At 39.1% G+C, this 25,275-nt stretch overlaps 2 protein-coding genes across 2 annotated transcripts in view; both read right to left on the bottom strand.

Moving 5' to 3' along the window:
- Positions 1-3,936: 3,936 nt before the first annotated feature.
- LOC123231278 (60S ribosomal protein L37a-like) lies at positions 3,937-4,218 on the bottom strand. The gene has a single exon (XM_044657534.1). The coding sequence runs from the start codon at positions 4,216-4,218 to the stop codon at positions 3,937-3,939; it is 282 nt and encodes a 93-aa protein (XP_044513469.1).
- Positions 4,219-6,184: 1,966 nt separating this feature from the next.
- LOC123231277 (integrin alpha-M-like) overlaps positions 6,185-25,275 on the bottom strand; it is a 46,446-nt gene continuing 27,355 nt past the window's right edge. Inside the window, exons 17-30 of the mRNA XM_044657533.1 lie at positions 22,217-22,371; positions 20,230-20,361; positions 20,069-20,142; positions 16,030-16,171; positions 15,804-15,920; positions 15,642-15,721; positions 15,420-15,503; positions 14,202-14,280; positions 13,072-13,179; positions 12,832-12,909; positions 12,188-12,301; positions 11,948-12,049; positions 11,299-11,409; positions 6,185-6,376 (exon numbers count right to left, since the gene is read on the bottom strand). Of these exons, the coding sequence (XP_044513468.1) occupies positions 6,296-6,376; positions 11,299-11,409; positions 11,948-12,049; positions 12,188-12,301; positions 12,832-12,909; positions 13,072-13,179; positions 14,202-14,280; positions 15,420-15,503; positions 15,642-15,721; positions 15,804-15,920; positions 16,030-16,171; positions 20,069-20,142; positions 20,230-20,361; positions 22,217-22,371 (1,457 nt within the window). The 3' untranslated portion in view covers positions 6,185-6,295. The remainder of the gene's footprint in view (positions 6,377-11,298; positions 11,410-11,947; positions 12,050-12,187; positions 12,302-12,831; positions 12,910-13,071; positions 13,180-14,201; positions 14,281-15,419; positions 15,504-15,641; positions 15,722-15,803; positions 15,921-16,029; positions 16,172-20,068; positions 20,143-20,229; positions 20,362-22,216; positions 22,372-25,275) is intronic.

The raw sequence follows: 25,275 nt of genomic DNA, 5'->3' as shown, positions 1-25,275 counted from the left end.
ATTTGGAACTATGCTCAAAGGGCCATAAAACTGAGCGTACCCTTTGATTACGTAATACCTCTACTGGGTCTGTATCCCAAAGAGATAATAAAAAAGGGGAAGGGACTTGTACAAAAATATTTATAGCAATTCTTTTTGTAGTGGCAAAGAAGTAGAAATTGAGGGATTGTCCATCAATTAAGAAGTGGCTGAAAAAATTGTGGCATGTGTTGGGGTTAGAATACTATTGTGTTGGGGGCAGCTGGGTGGCTCAGTGGATTGAAAGCCAGGCCTAGAGATGGGAGGTCCTAGGTCCAAATCTGGCCTCAGACATTTCCCAGTTGTGTGACCCTGGGCAAGTCACTTGATCACCCCATTGCCTAGCCCTTACCATTCTTTTGCCTCGGAGCCAATACACAGTATTGACTCCAAGATGGAAGGTAACGGATTTAAAAAAAAAAAAAAAAGACTGCTATTGTGCTATAAGAAATGATAAGCAGGATGATAAAAAAAAAATAAAGCTGGAAAGATCTACATAAAGCTGTTCCAGAGTGAAATAAGCAGAACTGGGAGAACATTGTGCACAGCATCAGCAATATTGTAAGATGATCAAGTGTGAAAACTTGGCTACTCTCAGCAATACAGTGATTGAGGACAATTCTGAAGAACTTATGACAGGGAATGCTATCTATTCCCAGAGAAAGAACTGTTGAATTGGATGGATGAGGGTCAAAGCATACTATCTTTCAAATCATTGCATTTATGATTTTATTTTGGGGTTTGGGTTATGTATGAGTGTGCTGTTACAACAATGATCAACATGGAAGTGTGTTTTGCATGATAACACATACATGGCCCAGATAAAATTGCTTACCATCTCTGAGTAAGGGGAAGGAAGGGAGGGAGAGAGATGGTTTGGAGCTTATAATTTTGGGAAATGTATGTTGAAAATTATTATTACATGTAATTGGGAAAATAAAATATCTTTGAATCAAAAATAAATAAATAAAATTACCTCTAAAAATGAAAAAGAAAAGAAGAGAAGAAATAAGAAACAAAGATAAAACTATAAAACTGATGAAGAAAAAAAGTCAAAACTTCATGAAAACCTAAGAAAGGAAATGGCAGATAATTTTCTTCATTAGATCAAATCTCAATCACACAATTGACTGGGAGGTGTAGAGAAAATGAGGTCATACAATGTTTACTATTTATTGGTCTAAATTTTAAAAATCCTTTATATAACTATGGCAAAATGTTTTAAGTCTCTCCCCATACCATTTTAAATCTCCCATTTATATGGTAAGATTCTGCTAAATCCTACATTGCCTCTTTTGAGCCTTATAATAACTCTGTGAGGTAAGTACTCCAGTCATAAGTAGGTTGAGGTGATCAGGACCTTGTCTCAGGCCAAACAGTTGGAAAGATATCTCTCCTCCCATGTCCACCTTGGAGGGAGTATTCCACATGAACTCCTCCTCTGCCCCTACCCACCCAGGTCCTTGGCTCAGCCTTTTCCTTAATTCTCTCCATCCCAACTGCATTCAGTCATTTTGCATCATAAAAAGCTTAGGTGTCCCAGACATTTCTTCTCCCACATTAGTAGCACCCCAGGGGAGTTCCTCTCTTGTACAATTCTTCCTGATGAACACGACTTTTTCTCTGGCAGCTCTCAACAAAAATAGGGGGCTATTTAAAAGTGAAATACAGGCACTAGAGGGGACAGATTAAGGCAGAAACCTATGAAGGCAGTCGTCCTTATTCTAGAAAGAGAAATTGTCAAGAGGGAGTAATCTATATTACTGAGTGACAGAGACCTTTTAACTTTTCTTGTCTGGATGAGAGAGATAGATAGACACAATAAGAGATCCTTTTCTCTGAACAAGTGTTATGTTGCTTAGGAGAGGCAACCAAAAACCAGGTTGATCTGGAATGATATAGAACCAGTGATGGCCTTAAGAGCAGTGAGAGATCATGGCAAGGGCAAGATCATGGCATGATTCAGGATACAGAAGAAACCTCATGACATGTTTTCCTACCTGGCTTGATTTGTCTAAAAGTAAAACATGGTAGAAAAAGGTTTCATCAAAACCCAAATCAAAACCATTATTAATACAGATGGGGAAAGTAAAATGGAGTAACACCTCTAAATATAACAGAAATCAGAGTAATTATATGAAAGTAAGAGAAAATTTAGAAAAGGTTGCCACACAAAAAATTGGAAAATGAGGGGATGCCCTTTGATTGGGGAATGGCTGAACAAATTGTAGTAGCTGTTAGTGATGCTATTGTGCTCAAAGGAATAATGAACTGGAGGAATTCCATGTGAGCTGGAACGACCCCCAGGAATTGATACAGAGTGAAAGGAGTAGAACCAAGAGAACATTGTACACAGAGACTGATACACTGTGGCACAAGTAGTGAATGTAGTGGACTTCTCTACTAGCAGGAATGCAATGTTCCAGGACAATTCTGAGGGAATTAGGAGAAAGAACGCTATACATATCAAGAACTGTGGGAGTAGAAACACGGAAGAAAAAGATTTGCTTGATCACATGGTTCAATGGGGATATGATTGGAGATGTAGACTCTAAATAATCACTCTATTGCAAATATTAATAATATGGAAATGGGTTTTGATCAACGATGCATGTAAAGCCCAGTGGAATTGCTTGTTGGTTCAGGGAGGGGGAAAGAGGAAGGGTAGGGAAAGAACATGAAACCATGGAAAATTTTTCTTCATTAATCAATTAAATAAAATGAAAAAAAAAAAAGAAAGAAATGGTTGCCACAAAAGAATATTACTTAAACTATGAGGTTTGGGGGAAAGGAATGATTTTGAACAACTTATTTGAGAGAAAGGTTACAGTTAAAGAGAAAGGGGAGAGGGCAGAAGAGAAAGAGAGAGAGAGAGAGAGAAGAGAATTAGCAATTTTAGTATAACATTATATTAGAACAATTAGCTCATTTAAAGCCTCCGGGCAGTATAATGACCTTTGATTTTTCCTCTGTTGCTTTAGGAATTTTATATTAACAAAAAGTTAGAAATACCATCACAATCACAATGAGCCACCAGCTAGGAAAATTTGTAATATTTAGGCAGAGGTTTGACTCTGCCTTAATTTAAACTCATTTATTTCTCACTAATTTCTGGTATCTTTGTGATTGAGGAAAATTTCAGATTACTGTAAACATTTGGTTGAAGAAGCAGCAGAATATATCACCATGCCTATGAAGAGTAGTTACCCATCAGGAAAGTTGAGGAAAGAGTGGACCTTTCTTTGAACTTTCATCAGTCCTGGTGGAATTGTGTATAGCAGGGTTTGGCAACCTTTTTGGCCGTGAGAGCCATAAATGCCACATTTTTTAAAATGTAATTTCGTGAGAGCCGTACAGTGCTCACAGTGCGCGCTCCTGTAACAGTGTCTGAAAAAAAAATTAACTTTATGGCTCCTGTAGAAAGAGCCATATGTTGCCGACCCCTGGTGTATAGGATGGCTTCAGCAAGAGTTCCTGGTTCTGAGATACCCTGAGGGCCACTGGCCATCCCCTCCCTCTCTTTTCTGCTCAGTTCTAATTTCTTTCTTTTTCACTAATTGTCTTTGTGTTCTCTTCTTTCTGGCTCAGCTCCTGATGCCCTAACTCTCTTTTCTGTTGCTACACCTTTGAAATTTCTCAGCTCCTAAATTTACTCTTCCTTTTATAGATAGAGTCCTGAAGATATAATCCAGTTTCTTACTCTTAACAGACTGTTTCTGCCACCTAACTGAACCGCTTTGATTGATTCAAGGAGATATCTGGACCTTGTTTACATGCAGTAAACAACAGAGATGCATTGTTACCTGATAAAGGCATCAGATCTTATCATCTTGACTTTACTTTTTTTTAAAAAAATTACCTAAATTAGCCCACTTATTGCTGGACTTTAGGCTACAGACATTTGCTAAAAAGGTTTTACTAATCTTTCAATTCTTTCAGTCTTCTGATGGCAGAATTGACTGTGACTACAGAGTTGGCATTGGAGGTCCATGCATCATCACCAGGTACTAGTTTCATACAAGATCCATAATACCAGATATCCACAGCTTGTCTCTTCATTTTGGTCTTGCCACAGAAGGAGCAGGTATATTTGGCATGCTGGCCAACTTCAATTTTCTTCACCATTTTTCTGAGGGATATGCTATATAAGTATGTTCCCTGTTTACCAACAATTCCTACCTTCTTGGTACATTTAGCCATGTTGCCATCTGCAAGTCTGGAGCTTGGAGAGGCTTGACATTTATTTTGAATAGAAAGGGGTGTTTTAAATAATTTACTCTATTGGACTTTTCCTCCCCCTCCCCCAATCCCATTCCCCTCAATCATTCATAAAAAACCTGGGCATTGAACCACTCTTATAGGGAAATTAAGGAAAAGCAGGAACTGCTACCAAAGCAGACAGGGAAGATTCCAGAACTCTGGAGAGTGAGTTTCTCCTGGGAGCAGTTGATTTTTTCTCTCTGGAGGGAGTCAGTGTATGGACTTCTCCTGTGAGCAGTTTATCTCCTTGGAAGTGGTTGAGTGTGTATCTGAACTCCTCAGGTGGACTGAGTGGATTTGACCATTACTCCCCTTTCTTGTGGTTGTCCATCTGGTTCCTGTTTGTGTTTCCTGATACTCCTATTCTGCTGGGACTCTTACCAAACTCCTGAAGCCAACTGTCACTGAGAACCTCTCTCTTTTGACCCTTTGAACCTGCTTACCATCCAGCCTTTTTCCCTACTGAGTTATCATCAAGGGGCCGGGATGGGGAATTTGGTTAGTGAGGTATTTGTAGCAGCTGGGATCTTTAGGTAGAGAGAGTTAGAGCACTTACAACCTGGGGAAGACAACTACTGAGTTCTGGTAGGTTTAGTTACATCAAGTAGTCAGATTGTCCCAATCCCCTTCCCTTCCTGCCCTTACTTTAATAAACCCTGCTTTACGTCATTGTGGGTATCCTGTCAGTTTCTCTTATTAGCCTTCCTAAGCCTGTGTACTTCTGATAACTGGCCCTAACCAAGCAACCAGTTGCCTAATTTTTATTTCACCACACATCTTAGAAACAGTGAATTACTCTTTCCCCAGAAAATCTTCCAATCTTTCTAATTTGGTTAGGTTCCAGGTACATGCCTTTCCTTCCTGCAAAGCATTTATTCAACACATACCTGCATGTGGTGATAGGCCTTGGGTGCCAAACTACTCTTCCCCCTTAAACAGTCCATACATCTCAATGTCTCTGATATTCATCCTACCTCACCAGCTTTGCCACTCCCATCTTAATCATTCCATCAAAAGCTTTTGACAGGCCTAAACCCCCCTTTCCCCCTTCCCCAATGGAAACTATCAGCTCCCCCTCCCCCAAACCATCTAGAACTTCCGAACAAAGCAGTCATTCCACCTAGCAGGACATTGTAACTTCTTTCACCTTGACCCAACAAATTCAAGATGGATGTAGTTTGAACCACACTGTCTGTACCATGCTAAGAACTATACTCTCATGAGAACGAGCTGCCCCTCACCACCCCCCCCCAATCCAGGCAGAGACAGTCAATGAAATAACCCTCTACACCCCATCTTTCCCCAAACCCATAAAAACCTCTTATCTCTCCCTACCCAGAAGGGACCCTTTGCCCACATTCTTGGTGTTGGGCCTCCCCCTTTGCCTTTGCTGCGCCTAATAAAACTTGCTGAATCGCCCTACTCTGGTCTCATATTGCCTCTTGTGTCGGACCATCAGTCAGGACTGACAGCTTTCTTGGCTTCCAGTGGAAATACACTCACGTGAGGAAAGAAAAAAAAATCTCACTTCTTTTAATTTCCAGATAGAACAATGAGTTGATGCCCCCTCCTTACACTACCTTGCCATGCCCTGTCCCATGTCCAAGGACAGACACCCACTGGAGGGAAAGGACAGGCAGTAATCTGCCTATTTCAGGATTTATGCCCACACATGAACCACAAACAATTTTTATCTTGCCAGAAGGGCATTGCTAGTTGGAGCCACCTCTGCTCAAGAGAGTTACCCACCAATAGAAGTGTGCACACACTGTAGAGAAACCAAGCAGTTAATTTCATAGAGGTATTTCATATATTCATTCATTCAATGACCTGAATGCATGAATCCAGATATTCTACTCCTTAAGAGAACAAACACATGAAAAAAAAAAACCTTTATTTCCCTCTTCGGCTGGAAATAAGTGGATTGGCACCTGGGCAAGAGGAGAATTGGGGTACATGTTTAACAAAAGGCTATTTATTAGTCTTCTTCAGAAGAGGTTGAAGATGAAAGGAGCTCTTATTCAGGAGGAGCTATGGCAGCTGCATTTTCCCCAGGGTCATTCATCATTTCTTTGTATTGACGTTTGAAGAATCCAAGCTATAGGGATGGAGAGACAGTGAGTTAGTGACAGAGGAATGAGAATCATAGATATTTTCTTCTTTCTCATTTTTTGTATATCAGGAATAAATCAGGGAAATGGGAACTATGTTGGGGAGGTCCCCAGGAAAGAGAAAATTTTGAAGACCTGTGGAGGTGGAAATGAGAGAAGAAGCAGGGACAAGGAAAAATAAGGCAAGGATATAGAGAAAATTGGGGAAGTAGGAAGGAAAACACCAAATAAGGAGTAAGAGAAGCAGGAGGAAATGAGAGATATGAGGTAAAAGAACAATGAAAAGAGAAGTGGCAGCTGGGTAGCTCAGTGTATTGAGAGCCAGGCCTAGAGATGGGAGGCCTAGAGATGGGAGGTCCTAGGTTCAAATCTAGCCTCAGACACTTCCCAGCTGTGTGACCCTGGGCAAGTCACTTAACCCCCATTGCCTAGCCCTTACCACTCTTTTGCCTTAGAGCCAATACATAGTACTGATTGCAAGACGGAGGGTAAGGGTTTATTAGAAAAGAAAAGGAAAGGAAAGGAAAGGAAAGGAAAGGAAAGGAAAGGAAAGGAAAGGAAAGGAAAGGAAAGGAAAGGAAAGGAAAGGAAAGGAAAGGAAAGAAAAGAAAAAGCTATGTTAGATGATAGAGTAAGTGGTTGTAACTAAATGAAGCTTTTGTATACTAATATAAAATTATGACAAATGACTCAAATTAATGTAAGAATAGCAATGAAGAAAAAAAAGGAAAATGAAAACAAAAACAACAAAAAGCTCACTGGAAAACTAACAGAAAAGACAAAGAAATTAGTAAGCAGGAAAGGGCCCCATAACAATAAATACATCCTCCAAAGGAATGGAAAGGAAGGATAGATAAATCTTTAGAATGAAAGAAAAAGTGGTGACAAAAACAACTATACTTTCAAAGAAAGAAGGTACATTCTTTAAGAGCATAGTTTAAAATAAATATGAAATATAAAGGAACATATGATTGAAAGTCATTGAGGGAATATTTCAAGAAGTTGAATGAGAATTGAGAAAGTAAAGATCTAAGTGGAAAATCTCAGTGAAGTAATATACTATGATAGAAATGACTCAGGTTAAAAAAAGGAAGAGATAGAAAAACAAGAAAAATAATTCAGGGAAATAAGTATTATAAGTGTCCAAAAGGAAGCAAGTTATACACCAAAAAGCATTAATTTAAGTGATACAAGACAAAACAATGAGGACAAAAAAATGAAATAATCGATTGAAATACAACATGTTGAAAAGCAAAGGAAATTGGCCTGTGTCCCAAAATTGGATCTATAAAACTTGAATGTAATCCATCGCAGAAAGAAGATGGTTCTTCATTAAAGTAAGAAATTTTTAATCTTTATTAATTGATCCAGATCTAGGCAAAACCTTTGACATACGAAATAACCAAGTAGATGAAATTTAAACAAGGTAATATACGATTGAATGCAAATAGGGAATTAGGAATAATCTTGTGTTAATTGAAAGCACCAGGAATTGTTTTGGGGTTGGCTGTTTTCATTTATTTTTGTGAAATGGTGGAATAAAAAGGGAAACATCTTTTGTTTGTTCTTTTTTATCTTTTCCCTGAGTCATATAGGAACTTGTACTCAAGCTAAGGATCTGGTGTTTTACATATTTCATATCTGTAACATTTGTATTTTGCAAATGTTGTGGGAATTGTTTTTATACATGCCTTAAAAAAACATAGTAGCAATAGTCAAGAAAGAGAGGAAGCTTGACTATATAGAAATTGATCATTCAGTGCTTGTGGAATAATTTCTTTCAGTTTTGAGTCATATACCAATGAATCTTTCTTGTAGTTAGGTCTCTTCAACCAGTGAATCAGTTTAGAATAGATCATTCTACATATTTTATAACTACCGACAGAGCTTTATTGTTTAACTTGAGTTCCTGTGGACTAAAAATGTTCTTTTTATTTTTAAAGACAATCCATCCTTGAATTTAACATAGGATTAAAATATTTAAAATTGAATTATTAACAGATTTATTACCTTTTGAATGTATATTGAAGTATACTGGGTGTTGTTTACTAACAAAAGCAATCTTTGCAGTGCCTCACATGATATAAATACCATTTCTGAATGTTCTCTTCTAAAATAGGGCCTTTGTTATTTTGAAATCACACCTATTATGTTGTTAATGATCTTATGATACTACTATAAAGGTCACTGAAGAAACAAAAGCTAGGAATTTAAGGGAAAGATCCCTTAATAAAAGTCATCTGGAGGATTGAAAAGAAGGTGGTTTGGAGAGAAGTGAAAATTTTTTTTTCTTGAAATCAAGGGCCATAAAGCAAAGTTAAGTAAGATGAGGAAGGGGATAGAGGAAAAATACTAGTCCCTTTCCCACATTTTCATCTAGCTCCTATGAAGAAAGGCAACCAAAAATAAATAAAATTTTCTCAGGACAACATGAACCCTCGGGCCTGTCTTTTGTGTTTTTAGGAGAAGTGGTTGGTGAATGATAATAGATTCTTTAGAAACAAGATAGATTTTATCTCTATTTGGTGTGGCCAAGAGATTGAGTAAGATTCGAATGTTAAAAAACCAAACAAATAGTATGATATTTTGAACTAATGAATAAAGAAGGAAGTCATGCAATAGAATTGAATAGAGGAAAAACCAACAATTAAGACTTTGGATGTTAATAGGCTCAATTCACCAATAAGAAGGAAGCAAATTTCAGGATGGATTAGATAACAAAACCCAATAATGAGTTAATTCCAAAGCTACATCTTATCCCAAAATAGATTCTATGTATCTAATAATCTATCTGAATAGGTACAGTTACCCAAAGGGATAAATAGGCTTCCATCCATTAAGTCTCACAATGATGCTTCATTACAGTAAGGAAGTGATCCTGGATTCTTAAAGACTACCAACCTAGTGTCAATTCCGGTAGATTCTACAATGCTTGAAAAGCTTAGAATATTGTCATAATCCCAGACTAATTGTGCTTTCTAAGATTTAGTCTAGCTCAATACAGAGAAACTCATCAGCAATAGTGTGGGCACTTGATGACTAAATATTGTCATGGCAACCTATGCAACAGTAATCTGTAGGTGTTGCAAAAGGCCAGTGATGGAGAACCTTTTAGAGATCATGTGCCATGCCCCAGACTCCCCCACCCTTACCCAAGACAGGGTAGGAAGTGCTCCCATTGGGCTGAGAAGAGGGATGGGTAAAATGAGGAATGTCCTCAGCAGGGCAGAGGGGGGGAGGGAGCAGCTCCCCCAGTCCCTCTGCCTTTCTAGTAATGAACTCTGGTGGGCAATGACCCACATGCCACAGAGAGGGCTCTGCGTGCCCTTTGAGGCATATGTGCCATAGGTTCACCATCATGGCTGTAGGTGGTAATCTTGGTCAATTGGTCATTGCTTCTTTCTACTCCCTGCTCTTTTCTAGAAGGGTGTGGAGCTGAATATTTCTAGGTCATACCTATCTCCTCTCCTGGGACCAGTTCAGAGTATGACTTTCTCATAGGCTATTTCCCTTTCTTCCCTGCTCCAGTCTTCTCTGAAATTGAACACTAGAGACTAGAAGTTTTGTCAGCCATACTGTCACAACAATTGGTTTGCTTTTAGTCTGAGGGCAATATAATGGACTTCAGGTCCAGATGGCCCCTCTTTCTCTGTTATTTTATGACATTTATATTAGATGTAAAGTTATTAATAAAATCATAACTGCTCAGGCATAGTCCTAATTTGAATAGTATATATTTCCAGCTCACTCTTGGCTTCCTTAATTTTTCTTGGCATAGACTAAGTATAGCAACCATACAAACCTTTATAACCAATTATGAACCAAATTTAGGATAAAGGAAGTAGCTTTGAAAAAAAAAAAGAAATAAAAAAGAAAAATAATATGACAGCATCTAGTTTTAGACAGGCATGGGCAAGGGAAGTCGGGGAGAGAATAGACCTTTTGGAACTTCTCTCTGTCCTTAAAGCCATACTTGGCAGCAACCAGAAGAAACTCTGAATCCTGGAGAAAGCTACATTGGGCAGAAATTTTATGCCAGAGGGGCATGAAGAGCAAGTGCAGGAGGGAACAGAAAAATAACATCAACAGAAACAGTGGTAGGTCTTGTGACATCTGGAATGTGGGTTGCCTTTCCAGAAGATCTATGCCATATATATTTCCTTCATGCATGCCTCTCTGCTAATGTGCCTGGTGTTTCCACACCTCATCCACATACCCCCTCGACAGCCCCCACTGACGGTGTATCTATTTATGAGAGTATGCCTCAAGTTTATAAGGAAAATGTTTTATTGCTACTTTCTTACTCTGCTCTTTAATTAATGGTCTTTGATTTAAATACATTGTATTCTCTGATTGATTAATGAAAGTGTTTTAGTAGGGATTATGAGCTATGGTTTGAGCTATGGTTGTGAGCTAATGCATACTAACAGAATAGCTTGGTAATGCGAGAGTTAGAGGCTACCCTCTAGAGTTATAATTGGTTTTTTTTTTGTGAAGGAGGTTAATCATTATGATGTATTCTATGATGAATATGCAATAGTTTTGTATGATTTGTTCAAAAGCAAATCAATAACATTTTTAAAGAATATATTTATATTTATATATTTGTTGCATATATAAATATATAAATAAAGGATATAAATATATTTATATTACAAAGGGAGAAAAATCTTTAAATTTGAGAAGAATGTTGGGGATGGGGGATGTAGAATAAGGGATATATATTTTTTTAAACTCTTACCTTCTGTCTTGGAGTCAATACTATGTATTGACTCCAAGTCAGAAGAGTGGTAAGGGTAGGCAATGGGGGTCAAGTGACTTGCCCAGGGTCACACAGCTGGGAAGTGTCTGAGGTCAAATTTGAACCTAGGACCTCCCATCTTTAGGCCCGTAGAATAAGGGATATTACCTTGTATAATCCGACTGTGATGAGTGCCAAAACCACCAGTCCCCCAATACTGCTGCCCACAAGGAGGGGAACAGGAGAATGAACTTGATATCTTTCAACTTTGGTCTCTGTCTGGATGTCAGTTGGCAAGAGGTGTTATATAGAGGGAAAAGAAATGTCGATGAACAAAAGTAATTATATTGACTATTTTTACAGCTTTCTCCCAAATTTGTTCTAATACAGTACTCAGGGGATTCTCTATCTAAATTTTGGGTTCTCTTATTAAAATCTTATTCCCCTTGAATCCAAGTTACTAACTCAACATGAAGCCCCTCTATTTTGGACTCCTAAAACACCAAAAGGTCCACATTACTACATGATGCCATCTGGAAGCATTACTCCTTAAATAAGACTTTCCAAATCCAAGTTCTATTCCTGTCTTGAAATAGTTATACTCTGTTACATAGGGTGGTAGATTTAGGATTAGAGGACCTGACTTCAAATTCTGGCTGTGTTACTTGGATGACATTGGGCAGGTCATTTAACTTCTCTGGTTCATCTGCTAAAAGAGGGGGCTGCATTGGATGACCTCTAAGATCTTTTCCAGCTCTAAGTCTTGTGATCTTCTGATCTCATGTGTCAAGAGATAGTTCTCATAAAGACAGATTACCTGGGCTCTTGCAAAAATCTCCTGTCCTGGAAGTAATTCATATATGGACTCATCGAAAATTATTTCAGCCAAGCTGGTAAGCAACAGGTCATTATGCTTTGTCTGTGGGGGAAAGTGAGATGGGGGAAATTACAATAATGAGTTATTTGAGATCAGACTAAGAATACAGAATATGTCTAATTCTTGTATGGGCAGAACAGCTGATTTGAGATGGGAGCCTATTGTTATATGTCTACATACCTGCTTGATCCAGGCAAAGCTCAGGTTACCTTCAATATTGAAGATCAATTCCTCTTGAACATTAAAGGAGGAGATATTACAGTGAAATCTCAGGCAGACAGCAATGGAACAATTCTAGGAGAAAGAGGTGATGAGAGCCAGGTAGGTGGCTTAGGGGATAGAAAGCCAGTCCTGGCGATAGAAGGTCCTGGGTTCAAATGTGGTCTTGGACTTTTCTTAGCTATGTGACCCTGTGCAAGTCACTTAACCTTCATTGCCTGCCCCTTACTGCTCTTCTGTCTTGGAACTGATACTTAGTATCGATTCTAAGACAGAAAGTAAGATTTGTTTTAATAAGAAAGGAGTGATAAGGGAGAGTGACAGATCAGAAAATACAAGGTGGTACTCTATATAATAATAGCTAACATTTATGTAGCACTTAAATATTTGCAAAGCGCTTTACAGTTATTGTCTCATTTGTCTCCTAGATGAGAAAACTGAGGCTGGGGTTTAGTGACTTGCCTAAGGTCACACAAGTGGCAGTAGGATTTGGCTAACTAAATCAGTAACTGGTTCTTATATAGTGTAAGAACATCTGAATTTAAAAGCGAGTCTTCTGTAGCTCCAGACATGCAGGTGCTCCTGGAGTTTAGGTCTGTTCTTACCACAACTGAAGTTTTATAAAGCTGTTTCAGGAAGTCAGAGTGACCGGGATCTCTTCTCTCTGAGGTACATGGAAGATTCTAAGGAAAGAGAGAGACTGTCAGGGACGAGATTAAAATGAGAAATCCTGAATTAGCTTTGAAAGGGAATCCAGAATTGTGTCCAAGAGAGGTCTAAGAGATACTACAAAATCCAAGGTAAGGGAAAAGAGAGGGAGAATCAAAAAGGTAGCAATAGAATACCTGTGAAGGAATGAGTTTAGGATTTTTCCAAATGTCTATCTTGTTCAACTCAACTGGGATCCAGAAGTCAATTTGAATGGGAATTTCCCGATGACCTAGGTTATTCACCTGTAGAGAGAGGTTGTGGATTTTACCATTTACTTCCTATGTTCTCCTATATGTTCCTTTCTAAGGCCAAATAATATATAGCCTCCAGGAAGTCAGCTCTTCCCTCATTTCCAAGATTTCAAGGCTACAGGTGCAGAACTGTAACTAGGGTAAGGTAGTTTGGGCTTTGTCCCAAATACCATCTGGTTGGATTGTAGGAATAAACTCTTTCCTCTTTCCTGTTTCTTGAACCTTGATTATCTGCCAGAATGTTCTACTAGAGGGTAGGAAGAGTAGCTCTAGGAGATGACAAGGGAGTGAGGTTAATGGCAGGGAAGGTTAGGAGAGGAAAAGGGAAAAGGACTCTAATTCCTATTCAGTTCACTCCTAATCCTCCAAACCACTTCTCCCCTTTTTCCTGTTCTGTTCCATTCCTTATTTCTCTACCTTCTTTTAGTTTGTATTCTGGAATGATTTACTGTTATAAAATTTATTTCATCTTATATCTTTTTATCACAGGCCTTCCCTCTTCTGATATTAACTGAAACCTGGCTTTCCCTTGAACATCTCTTGGAACCATCTCCAAAGCTGATTGCTCATTCTCTTATATCACTTGGCACACAGGGCCAAGATGAAGAGTTGACATACTCCTTCATCCCCATAGCCATCTTTAGACTCCCTCTCTACCTCTCTCACTCAGTAGTGATCATTCTTCCTTTAATAATTATTCTTCCTTGTCCAGATTCCTGCTGCCTTATCTATGCCCTTCCAGATCACCTAAGAAATTCAATACCCATTTTCTGCTCCATTTTACATCTAACCCCTTCAAAAACCTGGTTCTAACCAGTTCTTTATCCTCCAGTTGACCAGAATTGCCTTTCTCCAGTTTCAATCAACCATGAATAGGAGTGGTCATATCTTTAAAGTTATGCCCCATCTCTAATCCCTACAACCTCTGCAGGCCCAGTTGCATTTGGCCAAGTGTTTGAATTCCTAGTTACAGCTCTCCCCAGATGTCATGATCTTCTGCACTATTCCCCTACTTGGTATCTGTGCTTCAAAACACGGATGTTCTCCTCTTCTGAGGCTGAGAAGTTGAGATATCTTGTAGATTCTTCAAGGCTGATGGAAGAAAAGATGGGAAATGGTACAAGATTAGAAGCAGTTCTGCTAGATTTTAAGCCTCTTGGAGGCATGGGTTATTTATTTTTCTTTTTTTTTCTCCCCAAACTCTTATTTTCTATCTTAGTAACAACTCTAAGACAGAAGGGCAAGCATTAGACAAATGGGATGAAGTGACTTGCCCAGGGTCACACAGCTAGTAAGTGACTGAGGTCACATTTGAACCCAGGTCCTCTAGACTCCAGGCCTGGCACTCTGTCTACTGAGCCACCTATCTGCCCTGCATGGGCTATTTCTTAACTACCATTCCATTTATCTATAGTATCTTACACAAGATAAACTATCTATTTTTGCTGACTGGATGAATGAAATGTATAGTGTAAAACCCAGCATTAGGAAGACTTGTGGAGCATACACCTCTGTCTGAATGCCAGAGGAGAATAAAAGGACAGATTGGTGATGGACAAGAAAGAGAATATAGAATCAGAGATTCAGAACTGGAAGGGATCCTTTAGGTCATCTAGTTCATTTCTATCATTTTAAAAATAAGGAAACAGGGGGCAGCTGTGTAGCTCAAAAGATTGAGAGCCAGGCCTAGAGATGGGAGGTCCTAGGTTCAAATCTGGCCTCAGACACTTCCCAGCTGTGTGAACCTGGGCAAGTCACTTACCCCCCACTGCCTAGCCCTTACTACTCTTCTGCCTTGGAGCCAATACATAGTATTGGCTCCAAGACAGAAGGTAAGGGTTTAAAGGTAAGGGTTTAAAGAAAAAGAAGAAAAAAGAAACAAGGAAATATAACCTCAGCGAAATTAAGTGACTTGCCCAAGGGCACCAAGTGGCTAAATGGCAGAGCCATTATTTAATTTCAGACCTTTCATTAGAAATTCAGTGCTCATTCCATTGAACCACATTGACCTCACATCTCCTATAGGAGGCAGAATCCAGAGACATGGAAAAATAGAGCAGTAAAAGTGAAAGAGAGGGAGAAAATTATCACCCTGATTATCAAATAAAAATAGTGCCTGACTTTTGAACATACAGCCATATAATACTGCAATTATGGACCAGTCTCAGCATGGTAGGAAGGCTGACTGCATAAGTAGCCCTGTAGGAGCGTGGAATAAAGGGAGTGAGCACCTTCTGATCGTTGGGTGGATGGCATATTTCACTGGTAGCGCCAACTGGAAGGAAGTCTTATTGGTTGTGGATGCATTATTCTCACTGGAGAAAAGAGAAGGAGGTCCATTCAGATGAGGCCACAAGGAAGGTTTGTTTGACTAAGGACATCCAGTGGGCAAAGGGGAGAGTCCTCCCATCAACAGGAGGTAGGGTTTTCCACATAAAGGGCATTGATCTCACCTGACCACATTTGCCTTGAAGACCATTTTGTTTCCAAGTGAAGCCATAGGCAAGACATCAAATGTTACATTGAAGTTGATCTGAGTAAGGAGAGAAGAGAGAAAGTGAGAAGAGGCTAAAAAAACAGGGAAAGAAGAATGAGATGAAGGTGAAATTGCTGACCTCACTTCCTTCCCGAAAGATGGGGTGATTAATACTACAGCTGCTACTTCTTATACTCTCACCCTCAGCTGTCCCTGACTCACAGAGCAGCCTCGTGAAACGACTTCGTGGCTGATTCTGTAGGAGAAAAAGAAAACAGAGATAACTGAGTCTATCACAGAGAGCATAGATCTCTGGAGAGGGCAAAAAACTGGACAAGTCCGATTCTGCCTTAGAGTTGAGTTACCTGAATCATTGATGCTCGTCGAAAGGACAGTCCTGGGGGATGTAAGAAAGTGGCCACGGTCCTATAGGAATCTTCACCTTGGTTCCTCACTGTCACTGATACATTTATATCTTGGAGGCTTCCCACCACCACCATTTGAAGGCTACAAGGGAAATGAAGGAAGCAGTCAGTATTTAAGAAATTAGGGAAGACAACATAAAACAGAACTTTGTACAAATGAGGTATATGCAGGATAAATTAGAGTTTTTAAGGAAGGAAGTGACATGGTCAGTATATGCTTTAGGAAAGTCACTTTGGTGGCCAAATGGAGGGTGGACCAGAGAGGGAAAAGGGGAGACACTTGAGGCAGGCTGACCCTGAAAGTCTGAACTCTTTTATCTCCAGAACTTATACCCAAGACCCACTGCTGTCCAGGTTAATGACTGACTCCTTTACCTAGCCAATTATTTCAGGTAGGTTCCATTATGCTTCATTTCTAATCCCTGCCCATCTTCTTGGCAGTTTTACCAACTGCTTTATTACCAAGTCTTCCCTTCTACCTCTCTCTTCTCTAGTTCTAGAGCCTTGATCAAATCCACTCTGCTAGTATCCCTGGAAGGGCAAAGAAATCTATTTGTAACCCTCCTCAGCATCCTAAATGCTTTCTAGACCAAAGTTCCCCTCCATAGCTACCACTCTTCTTAATTTTTTAATGTTGTTTTCAGATTATAAATCAATACAATTTTAATAACCATTTTCTGATATTTTGCAATCCATATTCTCTCTTTCCCTCTCCCCTTCCCAAAATGGCAGGCAATATGATAGAGGTTGTACATGTGCTACCATACAATATTTATTTACATGTTTGTCATAGTGCTACTACTCTTCCATGTATATTTTCTCCCCCATTAAGAATATAATCACGAGAAACTGTTATCTTAAGCTGTCACTCAGTCATCTGATCAAAAACATTTTTGTACAATGTAGGGAGAAAGTGCCGTCTTCCCAGTAGACAAGACTTGCAATCTGTCTTATCTTCAGTTCTATACCCTGACCTCCCTACCCTACCATATCCAATATATTGCTAAAGCCTGTGGATTTTATCTTCCTAATATCTTTTAAATATATCCCCTTCTTTGCTCTGACACTATCACCATCCTGGAGCAAGTTCTCATCCCCTCACACCTGAATTATTATTATTGTTATTTTTAAAACCCTTACCTTCCATCTTAGAATCAATACTGTGTATTGGTTCCAAGGCAGGAGAGTGGTAAGGGCTAAGCAATGGGGGTTAAGTGACTTATCCAGGGTCCCACAGCTAGGAAGTGTCTGAGGTCAGATTTGAACCCAGGATTTCCCATCACTAGGCCTGCCTCCAACCCCTGGATTATTGAAATAGCCTGGTAGTTGCTTTCCCTGACTCTCACTATTTTAGTCCATCTTCCACTTAGCTGTCAAATCATTCTTCCTAAAGCACACACCAACCCTTTCAATAAATACCAGTGCCTAGTAGGATCAAATATGAAATCCTTTTTGGCATTCAAAGCCTTCATAACCTAATCTTCTGCCTACACTTTCCAGCCTCCTTATGCTTTCCAACTTTCAATCCCCAACTCTACCTACATACTTGGTGATCCAGTGATACTAGCCTTCTTGCTGTTCCTAGAAGAAGAAACTCCATCTCCACACTCTGGGTACTTTCATTAGTTGTTACTTTTGTCTAGAATACTCTCCCTCTTCATCTCTACTTCCCAGATTCCCTGGATTCCTTCAAGTCCTTGTACTGCCTTTCCTCAATTGGTTAACTTCAACATATCCTATATTGTCTTATTTCTGTATAGTTGCTTTTCATATTGTTTCTTTAGATTGTCTTTTGCCTTTCTTTCCTTAGCACAGCACCTGTCAGAAAGTAGACACATAATAAATTTATTATCTAGCCTCAGACACTTCCTAGCATGACCCTGGGCAAGTCACTTGCCACCCCCCCCCACACACACACACCTGGCTCTTACCACTCATCTACTTTGGAACTGATGTTTAATATTGATTCTAAGACAGAAGATTAAAAAAGAAGGGTTAAAATGCATATTGCCTGACTGAGTATTCTTTTTTTTTATTCATTTTCATTCATTCATTCATTAAAAATTTTATAAATGGAAAATGAGAAATTAAGTAGTTTTCCCATAGTTGTATAGGTAGTATCTGAAGTAGTATTCAAGTAGAGCACATTTAACTTTAAGACCAGCTTTCTTCCATGATATTCTGTTGTTTCCTTTGGCCATAAAGCTAAATGAGGCAATAGGATCAAGACGAACCATGTCAGATGTGCCAGAGAGATTAAGGAGTGTGAGAACACACAATATCCATTGGATTTATTTATTGAAATCCTCTTCTCTCTTCGAATCAATTCAAGTATTGATTCTAAAACAGAAGAATGGTAAGGTATGGGTTAGGCAATTAGGATTAAGTGACTTGTTCAGGGATACAGAAGTGTTAGTGTTCAGATTTGAACCCAGACCCTCCCAAGTCCAGGTGTGGTACTCTATCCACAGAGTCACCTAGCTGCCTGAGATTTAGCAACTGATAAATTATTAGTGACCATGAAAAAAAGCAAAGTCAGTAGGCTGGCAAAGATGGAAGCCTTCTTGTAAGGGGTTGTAAGTAGGTGGTAATGAAAAAGAAGTGGCCAATATGGATAACCCTCTGTAGAAGTTAGATCTTAAAAAGAAGCAGAGAAACACATTAACAGATTGAGCAGGTGGTAAGATCAAGGGCATATTTTTTTTTTAAGGGAGATATAAACATGTTGAGAGGCAGGGAAACACAGAGAGGTGGAGACCCAGAAATAAAAACAGAGATATATGAATGAGAAGGTGATATCTGGAGCAAAGTAATAGAAGAGACAGGATCAAAGATATTGGTAGAGAGTCTAGCCTTGGGAAAGAGGAGGGCCACTTCTTAGATCAAAAGAAGAGTTTATAAGTCATCACAAGACAGATAAAGAAGGGAATTGACGAATTTCTTGCTATGTGATCTAGATTGTGAAATTTTAATTTAAAATATTTAGCTCTCAAGCATTTATTTTCTCACCCTCCTCTCCTCCCACAACTGGGAAAACAAACAAATCCTTAACAAAGATGCATCAGTGAGGAAAATAAATTCCCACACTTACTCTCAATTTTCTCTATAAAGTAGGAGTTTAAGCAATCTGCTAATTTGAGGGGAAAGTTAAGGGGTCGAAGGGAGAAGAGAAGGTTTGGAAGAACGATCTGTGGGGAATGTGTTAGAGAGATGAACAAAATGATTGCTGTGAAGTAGTAGAGTTCCACTTGAAGGCATGTAGCATCAGTGTTATATACCTATTCTGCCCAGTTTTATAATTTCCCATAGTATCCCTCTACTTCTCAGAAAGCAGAGCAGAAGTGAGAGATAGAATCAGGCATGGCTGAATAAGACAGGAACGTTGAAAAATCAAGGAAGCAAGTGTTTTCATATTGAAGGGGAAGGCAAGATTGAAATGGATGACCCAAGGCTCAAGGTTGAATTAGGAAGAATATGAAGCCAGATTAGGGTGAAAAGCCCTCATTCTTTTCCCCCAGAAGAGGAAGTGCTAGAAGAATTAAAGCTTGTGTTGAGGACAAAAAGAAGGTTTAGGAGTAGGAAAAGTGGAAAAGAGGAGATTGTCAAAGAGGGAGAATTTCAGAGTACAGGATCTTGGAGGAGGAATAGTTTTAAGAGATGCTGAAGTTGGAAAGCATCTGGATATTTGAAATGGAAGATTTTAAGAACAAAGGAGAATAATAATACCTCTTGCTGCAGCTAGGTGGAGCAATGAGTACAGACTCACCTTGAATTCAAATTTGGCCTCAAACACACCCTAGCTATGTGATACTAGCCAAGTCATTTGTCTCCGTTTCCCTCAGTTTCTCATCTGTAAAATGAGCTGGAGAAAGAAGTAGCACACCCCTCCAGTACTTTTACTAAGAAAATCCCAAATGGGATCATTTGAGTTGCAAACGACTTAAAAGACTGAGCAACAACAAAAAGCAGTAACTCTTACCCCAAGAAGCTGAAGGTGATGCTGAGATCATCTTGACAGACATTATCACTGCCACAGTTCTTCTCAAAAGGTAACTGCAAGAGAGAGGAATCTTGCATCCTGATCTAATCCAGTCTGAGATCTATATCCCCACATCCTAGCAGCACTACCCCACAACTCACAGCTTCAGTGAAGACTTGGATCGCATTTGGTGCTAGAACAGGTCGGAGGTTTCCAGTTAAGGGGATGGGTTGCCCCACTAGAGAAAAGTTGAAGCGTAGGATGATGGGGGTCACTGGGTCCTCTACACAGGTCTGAGGGAGAATTAGTGTTAGAGAATATGGTCTTGTCTCACTGCATTGGTTTCAGTGTTTCATAAACATCCACTAAATACAGGTCCCTTGATAAGCACTTGGGATACAAAGATTAGGATAATAAAAGTACAAAGATTCCTCTTGAGGTCTGTGCCATATATACCTCTGTAAGAATGTATAATATTCATTTTTGTTTCCACAAATAAAGCCAGAACAGGGTGAAAAACGTGGGGGAAAAGGTAGTGTGGAAAGAACTGAAAGTTATACTGAGAACAAAAAACAGGTGTTGGAGTAGGAAAGGTAGAAAGAGAGATTATTAAGGAGAGAGAATTTCAGAATTGGAATTGCAAAGAATAGGAAACCAAGTAGATTCCTATAGTTTGGGGTATAGCTAAATGAATTCTGGCATATGAATGTGATGGAATATTACTGTAGGGTAAGAAATGATGAATATGAAGAATATAGAGAACCCAGGAAAGATTTACACCATCTGATGCAAAGTGAAGTAAGCAAAAAACAAAACAAACAAAAAAAACCCACAACTACAATAAAAATAGAAAGAATGATAACAATGAATCAATTAAAAGTGAATATTGCAAAATGAGAACCCAAACCATGACAAAAAAAATTACAAAGCATGGCTCAAAAGAAGAGGTATGAGGTAACAGCTAGGTGGTTCTGTGTATTAAAGTCTAGAGATAGGAGGTCCTGGGTTCAAATATGACCTCAGACTCTTCTTAGCTATGACACTGGGAAAGTCCCTTACTACTTTTGCCCAGCCCTTACTACTCTTCTGCCTTGGAACCAACACGCAGTATCAATTCTAAGATGGAATGTAAGGGTTAAAAAAAAAAAAGAGGTATGAGAAGATATTACCACCCCCTCCCCTTTGTAAAAGTAGGAAGGCCATAGCTGGGGTGTATTGTATATATTTTCAGACTTTTTTTTCAAAATATTCATTTATTTTGATGATTTTTTTTCTCCTTTTTTTCTCTTCATAAAAACATTATTTGTTATATGAGATTCTCTCTGGAAAATATTCTGTAGATGTAAAAATAAAAGATATCAATAAAAATTTGTTTTAAAAATATTTTAGCATGCTGTAATAGAAAGGGCAGTAAATTTGAAGCTGAGGATCTAGGTTCAAATCCCACTTTTGCTACTTACTGCTGTATAGCTTTAGGCAAGTCACTTAGTCTTTCTGGGTCTCAATTTCTTATATGTATAATGAAAAGGTTGGACTAGAGGATTTCTGAAGTCATTTTCAGTGCTAAATATATTATCCTATGTAAAGTTTATGACCTAATGATAGAAGACATGGAAGCAATGAGTTTGAGCTCGGTCAGACTTTGGAAGATAGTGGAAGATAGAAAGGTTTGGCATGCTATATATCAGATGGCATGCAGTGCACTCTCTGTGGGCATGTGGCTGCCCCACCCCCACAAGAAATTGTTACTAGAAAGGCAAAGGGATTTGGGCAGAGCTGTTCCCCTCCCACTCTCTATACTTGCCGAGGACATTCCTCCTTTCACCAACCCCCTGACGACTTGGACATTTGCTAGCTATGTAGTCCTGGGCAAGTCATTTAACTCTTTTTTGCCTCAGTTTCCTCATCTATAAAATGAGCTGGAGAAGGAAATGACAAACTGCTCCAGTATCTTTGTCAAGAAAAACCCAAATAGGGTCCTGAAGAGATGGACATTACTGAAAAATGATTGAAAATATCACTAAAAAGTATCACTTTCAGACTGGCACAAGGGAGGGGCATGGAGAGGGAAAGAAGAGAAAGAATGCATATCTCATAATTTTTATGACTTTTCTCTTACAGATAAATATTTTTATCTCCCAAGCTCACCGGTAGCAGCAATTTCACTTCTTCACAGATCATTTTCCTGCCTACAGTCATAGTTCGCCTCCTTGTATGGTTCTTTGTCTCATCGAAGATGGCACGAGGAAAAGGGCGTCCCGGGTCCAAAGTCAGGTCATATGTCACAGAGCTCCAGATTTCATCTGGGTAGGAAGGAATATTTAAGGACAGGTGTCAGATTCTTGACTCTTCCATTAAGATAAGAGGGAATGGGAGCAGCTGGGTAGTTCTGTGGATTGAGAGCCAGGCCTGGAGATGGGAGGTCCTAGGTTCAAATCTGGCCTCAGACACTTCCTAGCTGTGTGACCCTAGCAATTCACTTAAACCCCATTGTCCAGCCCTTACTACTCTTCTGCATATGTATTGGTTCTAAGGCGGAAGGTAAGAGTTTAAAAAAAATAATAGGAAATGAGGATGTCCTGGGTTATATTACATTATTAATAGGTTTATTTAATAGATTTAATTATTATTATTCAACTTGTTCCTACTTGGACCACACACACATTCACCCACAGGAAGTTGTGATTAGGGAGAGAAGTAAACTCTAATGAAATAAGTATCTAAGGAGCTTGTGAATAAATATTTATCTTAGCAGCATCCACTCCAGGAAGTAACACCCTTTGATTATCTGTCCTCCCCACTTTCCTGAGGCCAGACTTTATTCTATATTGTGAGAGTAGGGTCCTGGGTTATTATGGAGGAGAGCAAAAAACAGTGAGAGAAGGATGTCTGATGCAAACTCCTTCAGAAAGGCTTTCTGTTTACTCAGAGTAAACAGATTTGGTTCTTGGTAGGGAGGTCATCAACTTTACCAGGCTTATTTGGCCCTTTTTACTCTTTCCTGAGTTGATTTCTATGGCAATTGGGGAAAATATGGGGGTTGAAAGTAATATCTTCCCCACAACTCTACCTTTGCAGTTTTTCTACTTAAAACAGTTTGAAATGATTGAACTTCTGATCTAGGTTCCTAACTCAGAGGTACATAACTGGTGTAAAAGTGAATTTTTGGATCATAACAGAGGTTTGATTGAAAGGTTACCTGAGCAGCCATTGAAGAAAAACAATTTAAAGGACAGACTTGAAAATGACTAAAAATTTCCCTAATTAGCTGACTGGGGTCTAAGAAATGAGGAAAATGGTAAGAAATAAAGAAATCTCTGGGCCATCATTCTGATTTAAAAGGATTCTCAGAGCATTTTCAGCTTTTGCTGCTACTAAGCTGTCATCTTGGCTCTGCCTCTCTCCTCCCCATTGTACTGATGGGGCCCATCATTCTAAACTGAAGATCCAAACTTTAATCATGATAAATTAAAGCTGGAGGTCTCACTGTGCTCAGCTGATGGCAAAGATCCCCTTTAGATGTTTAACAGTGTGTCTTACAGGTTTTTGAAAGTTAACTAAAGGTCACTAATAAGATAGAAGGTACATTGTATGTTAAGAAACATGCCATAATGTTTGGTAACAAGGTTTTCTAACATTTGATACAAAGTAATAAATTCTAATAAAAGGTTAAGATAAGAAATTTTAATTAATCCTCTAATTAGTAGTTCAGAACTATAATACTCCCTCTGAGAAAGGTTAGGTCAAAGTGACCTATCTTGGTCATAATACCCCGGGGGAACTTGTAGTTGGCATATATCTTCAAAGGACCGATGTCCTGGACATGACAAGGTGGTTTTCCTTTGATCTCATCAGCTCAGCTGTCCACTCATATTCCAAATGAACATGGCTTATTTCTTTGTGAAGAATAAACACAGACCTGAAGTGTTTATTCCCCCAACAGAAGCCCTTAATCTAATTAGTTGCTACAGTATTCTAATATACCAAACTACACCCTTTCTAATACTGTGGTTAATATTCTGTTATTATAATTGACATCTTATACACAGCTTACTAACTGAATCTAACGTTTTCTAAAAATCATAGTTGTAATTATCTATCTAAAGGATTCTATATGATCACTTGGCTCATGATCAACAATATAAAAGAACAAAAGACAATTTTCCTTTCAGATCTACATCACATATACCTAACGACACCCTTGGTGCCATAAATGTGAGAGCTGGTGGACCCTTCCTGCTATGGGGAAGTCTTATCACAGAAGACTTGCAAGGTAGCTGCAGAGAACAGCTCCCTCTAAGCTAAGTTACTGCTAAAAACTTGCAATAACAACTGGGCAAAGAAGTTGCATTGCAGCCAGCATCTGATGAAATCCAACAGTACTGATGATACTACATTGCAGGTAAAGATGTGTAGCAGACAATATCAGTAGGTCAGCAGAGCTGCCCAAGCAGGAAGAAGTTCAGCTGGAACATTTAGCAAAGAAATGATACCACAATATTGGAGACATGTTGCCCAGCCATGTGTATGCCCTATGGATGTATCTGGTTATATGTATTACTCTTACATATTCCCCACGCATGTCCACTTCCATATGTTGCACATTTCCTGAATGTATTTCCTCTCCCACTTGTAGTATAGTAATGTGAAAGGGGTGGGAACCCTGTGCATATGGGAGAAATTTTTCCTTTCTCTTATTTAACCATGCTAAAGGTCTTGCTTTAAATTAACGTCTTCTCTGGTTGGCCAAGTAAAAGTAAACAGGGGTGAGGATTCTTGAGCTGTGATTTTTGAGTAGATACTTACCCAGAGATTTCCTTGACCTTGGAGTACCTTTCAGGGAACCCATGTGTTGAAGCCTCAGATGAACTTTTCTCTCCTTTCTTCCCAACTAATCATGTCTCAGCTATCTCTCTGATTTTCTCCTGAGCTGAGAGAACCTGGTATTGGCCACCAGTCTTCATCAGGGTGGGGCAGATAGGGTCTTGCAGTGGATAGAGTACTGGGCCTGGACTTAGGAAGTCCCATCTTCCCAAGTTCAAATCTTGTCTCAAATGCTTACTTGCATGACCCTGGGTAAGCCATATAACCCTTTTTGCTTTAGTTTCCTCATCTGTAAAGAAATGGCTAACCACTTCCATATCTTTGCCAAGAAAACTCCAAATGGTGGGCCCAAATAGGTTCATGGAAGATTCAGATATGCCTGA

The sequence above is a fragment of the Gracilinanus agilis genome, chromosome 1 (genome assembly GCF_016433145.1).
Source record: "Gracilinanus agilis isolate LMUSP501 chromosome 1, AgileGrace, whole genome shotgun sequence".
Taxonomy (NCBI): Eukaryota; Metazoa; Chordata; class Mammalia; order Didelphimorphia; family Didelphidae; genus Gracilinanus; species Gracilinanus agilis.
This window is presented reverse-complemented; position numbering and strand designations above follow the sequence as displayed.

What these genes read in the sequence shown, in the direction of transcription:
- LOC123231278 (XM_044657534.1), bottom strand. Translation starts at nt 4,218, where the DNA reads ATGGCTAAATGTACCAAGAAGGTAGGAATTGTTGGTAAACAGGGAACA.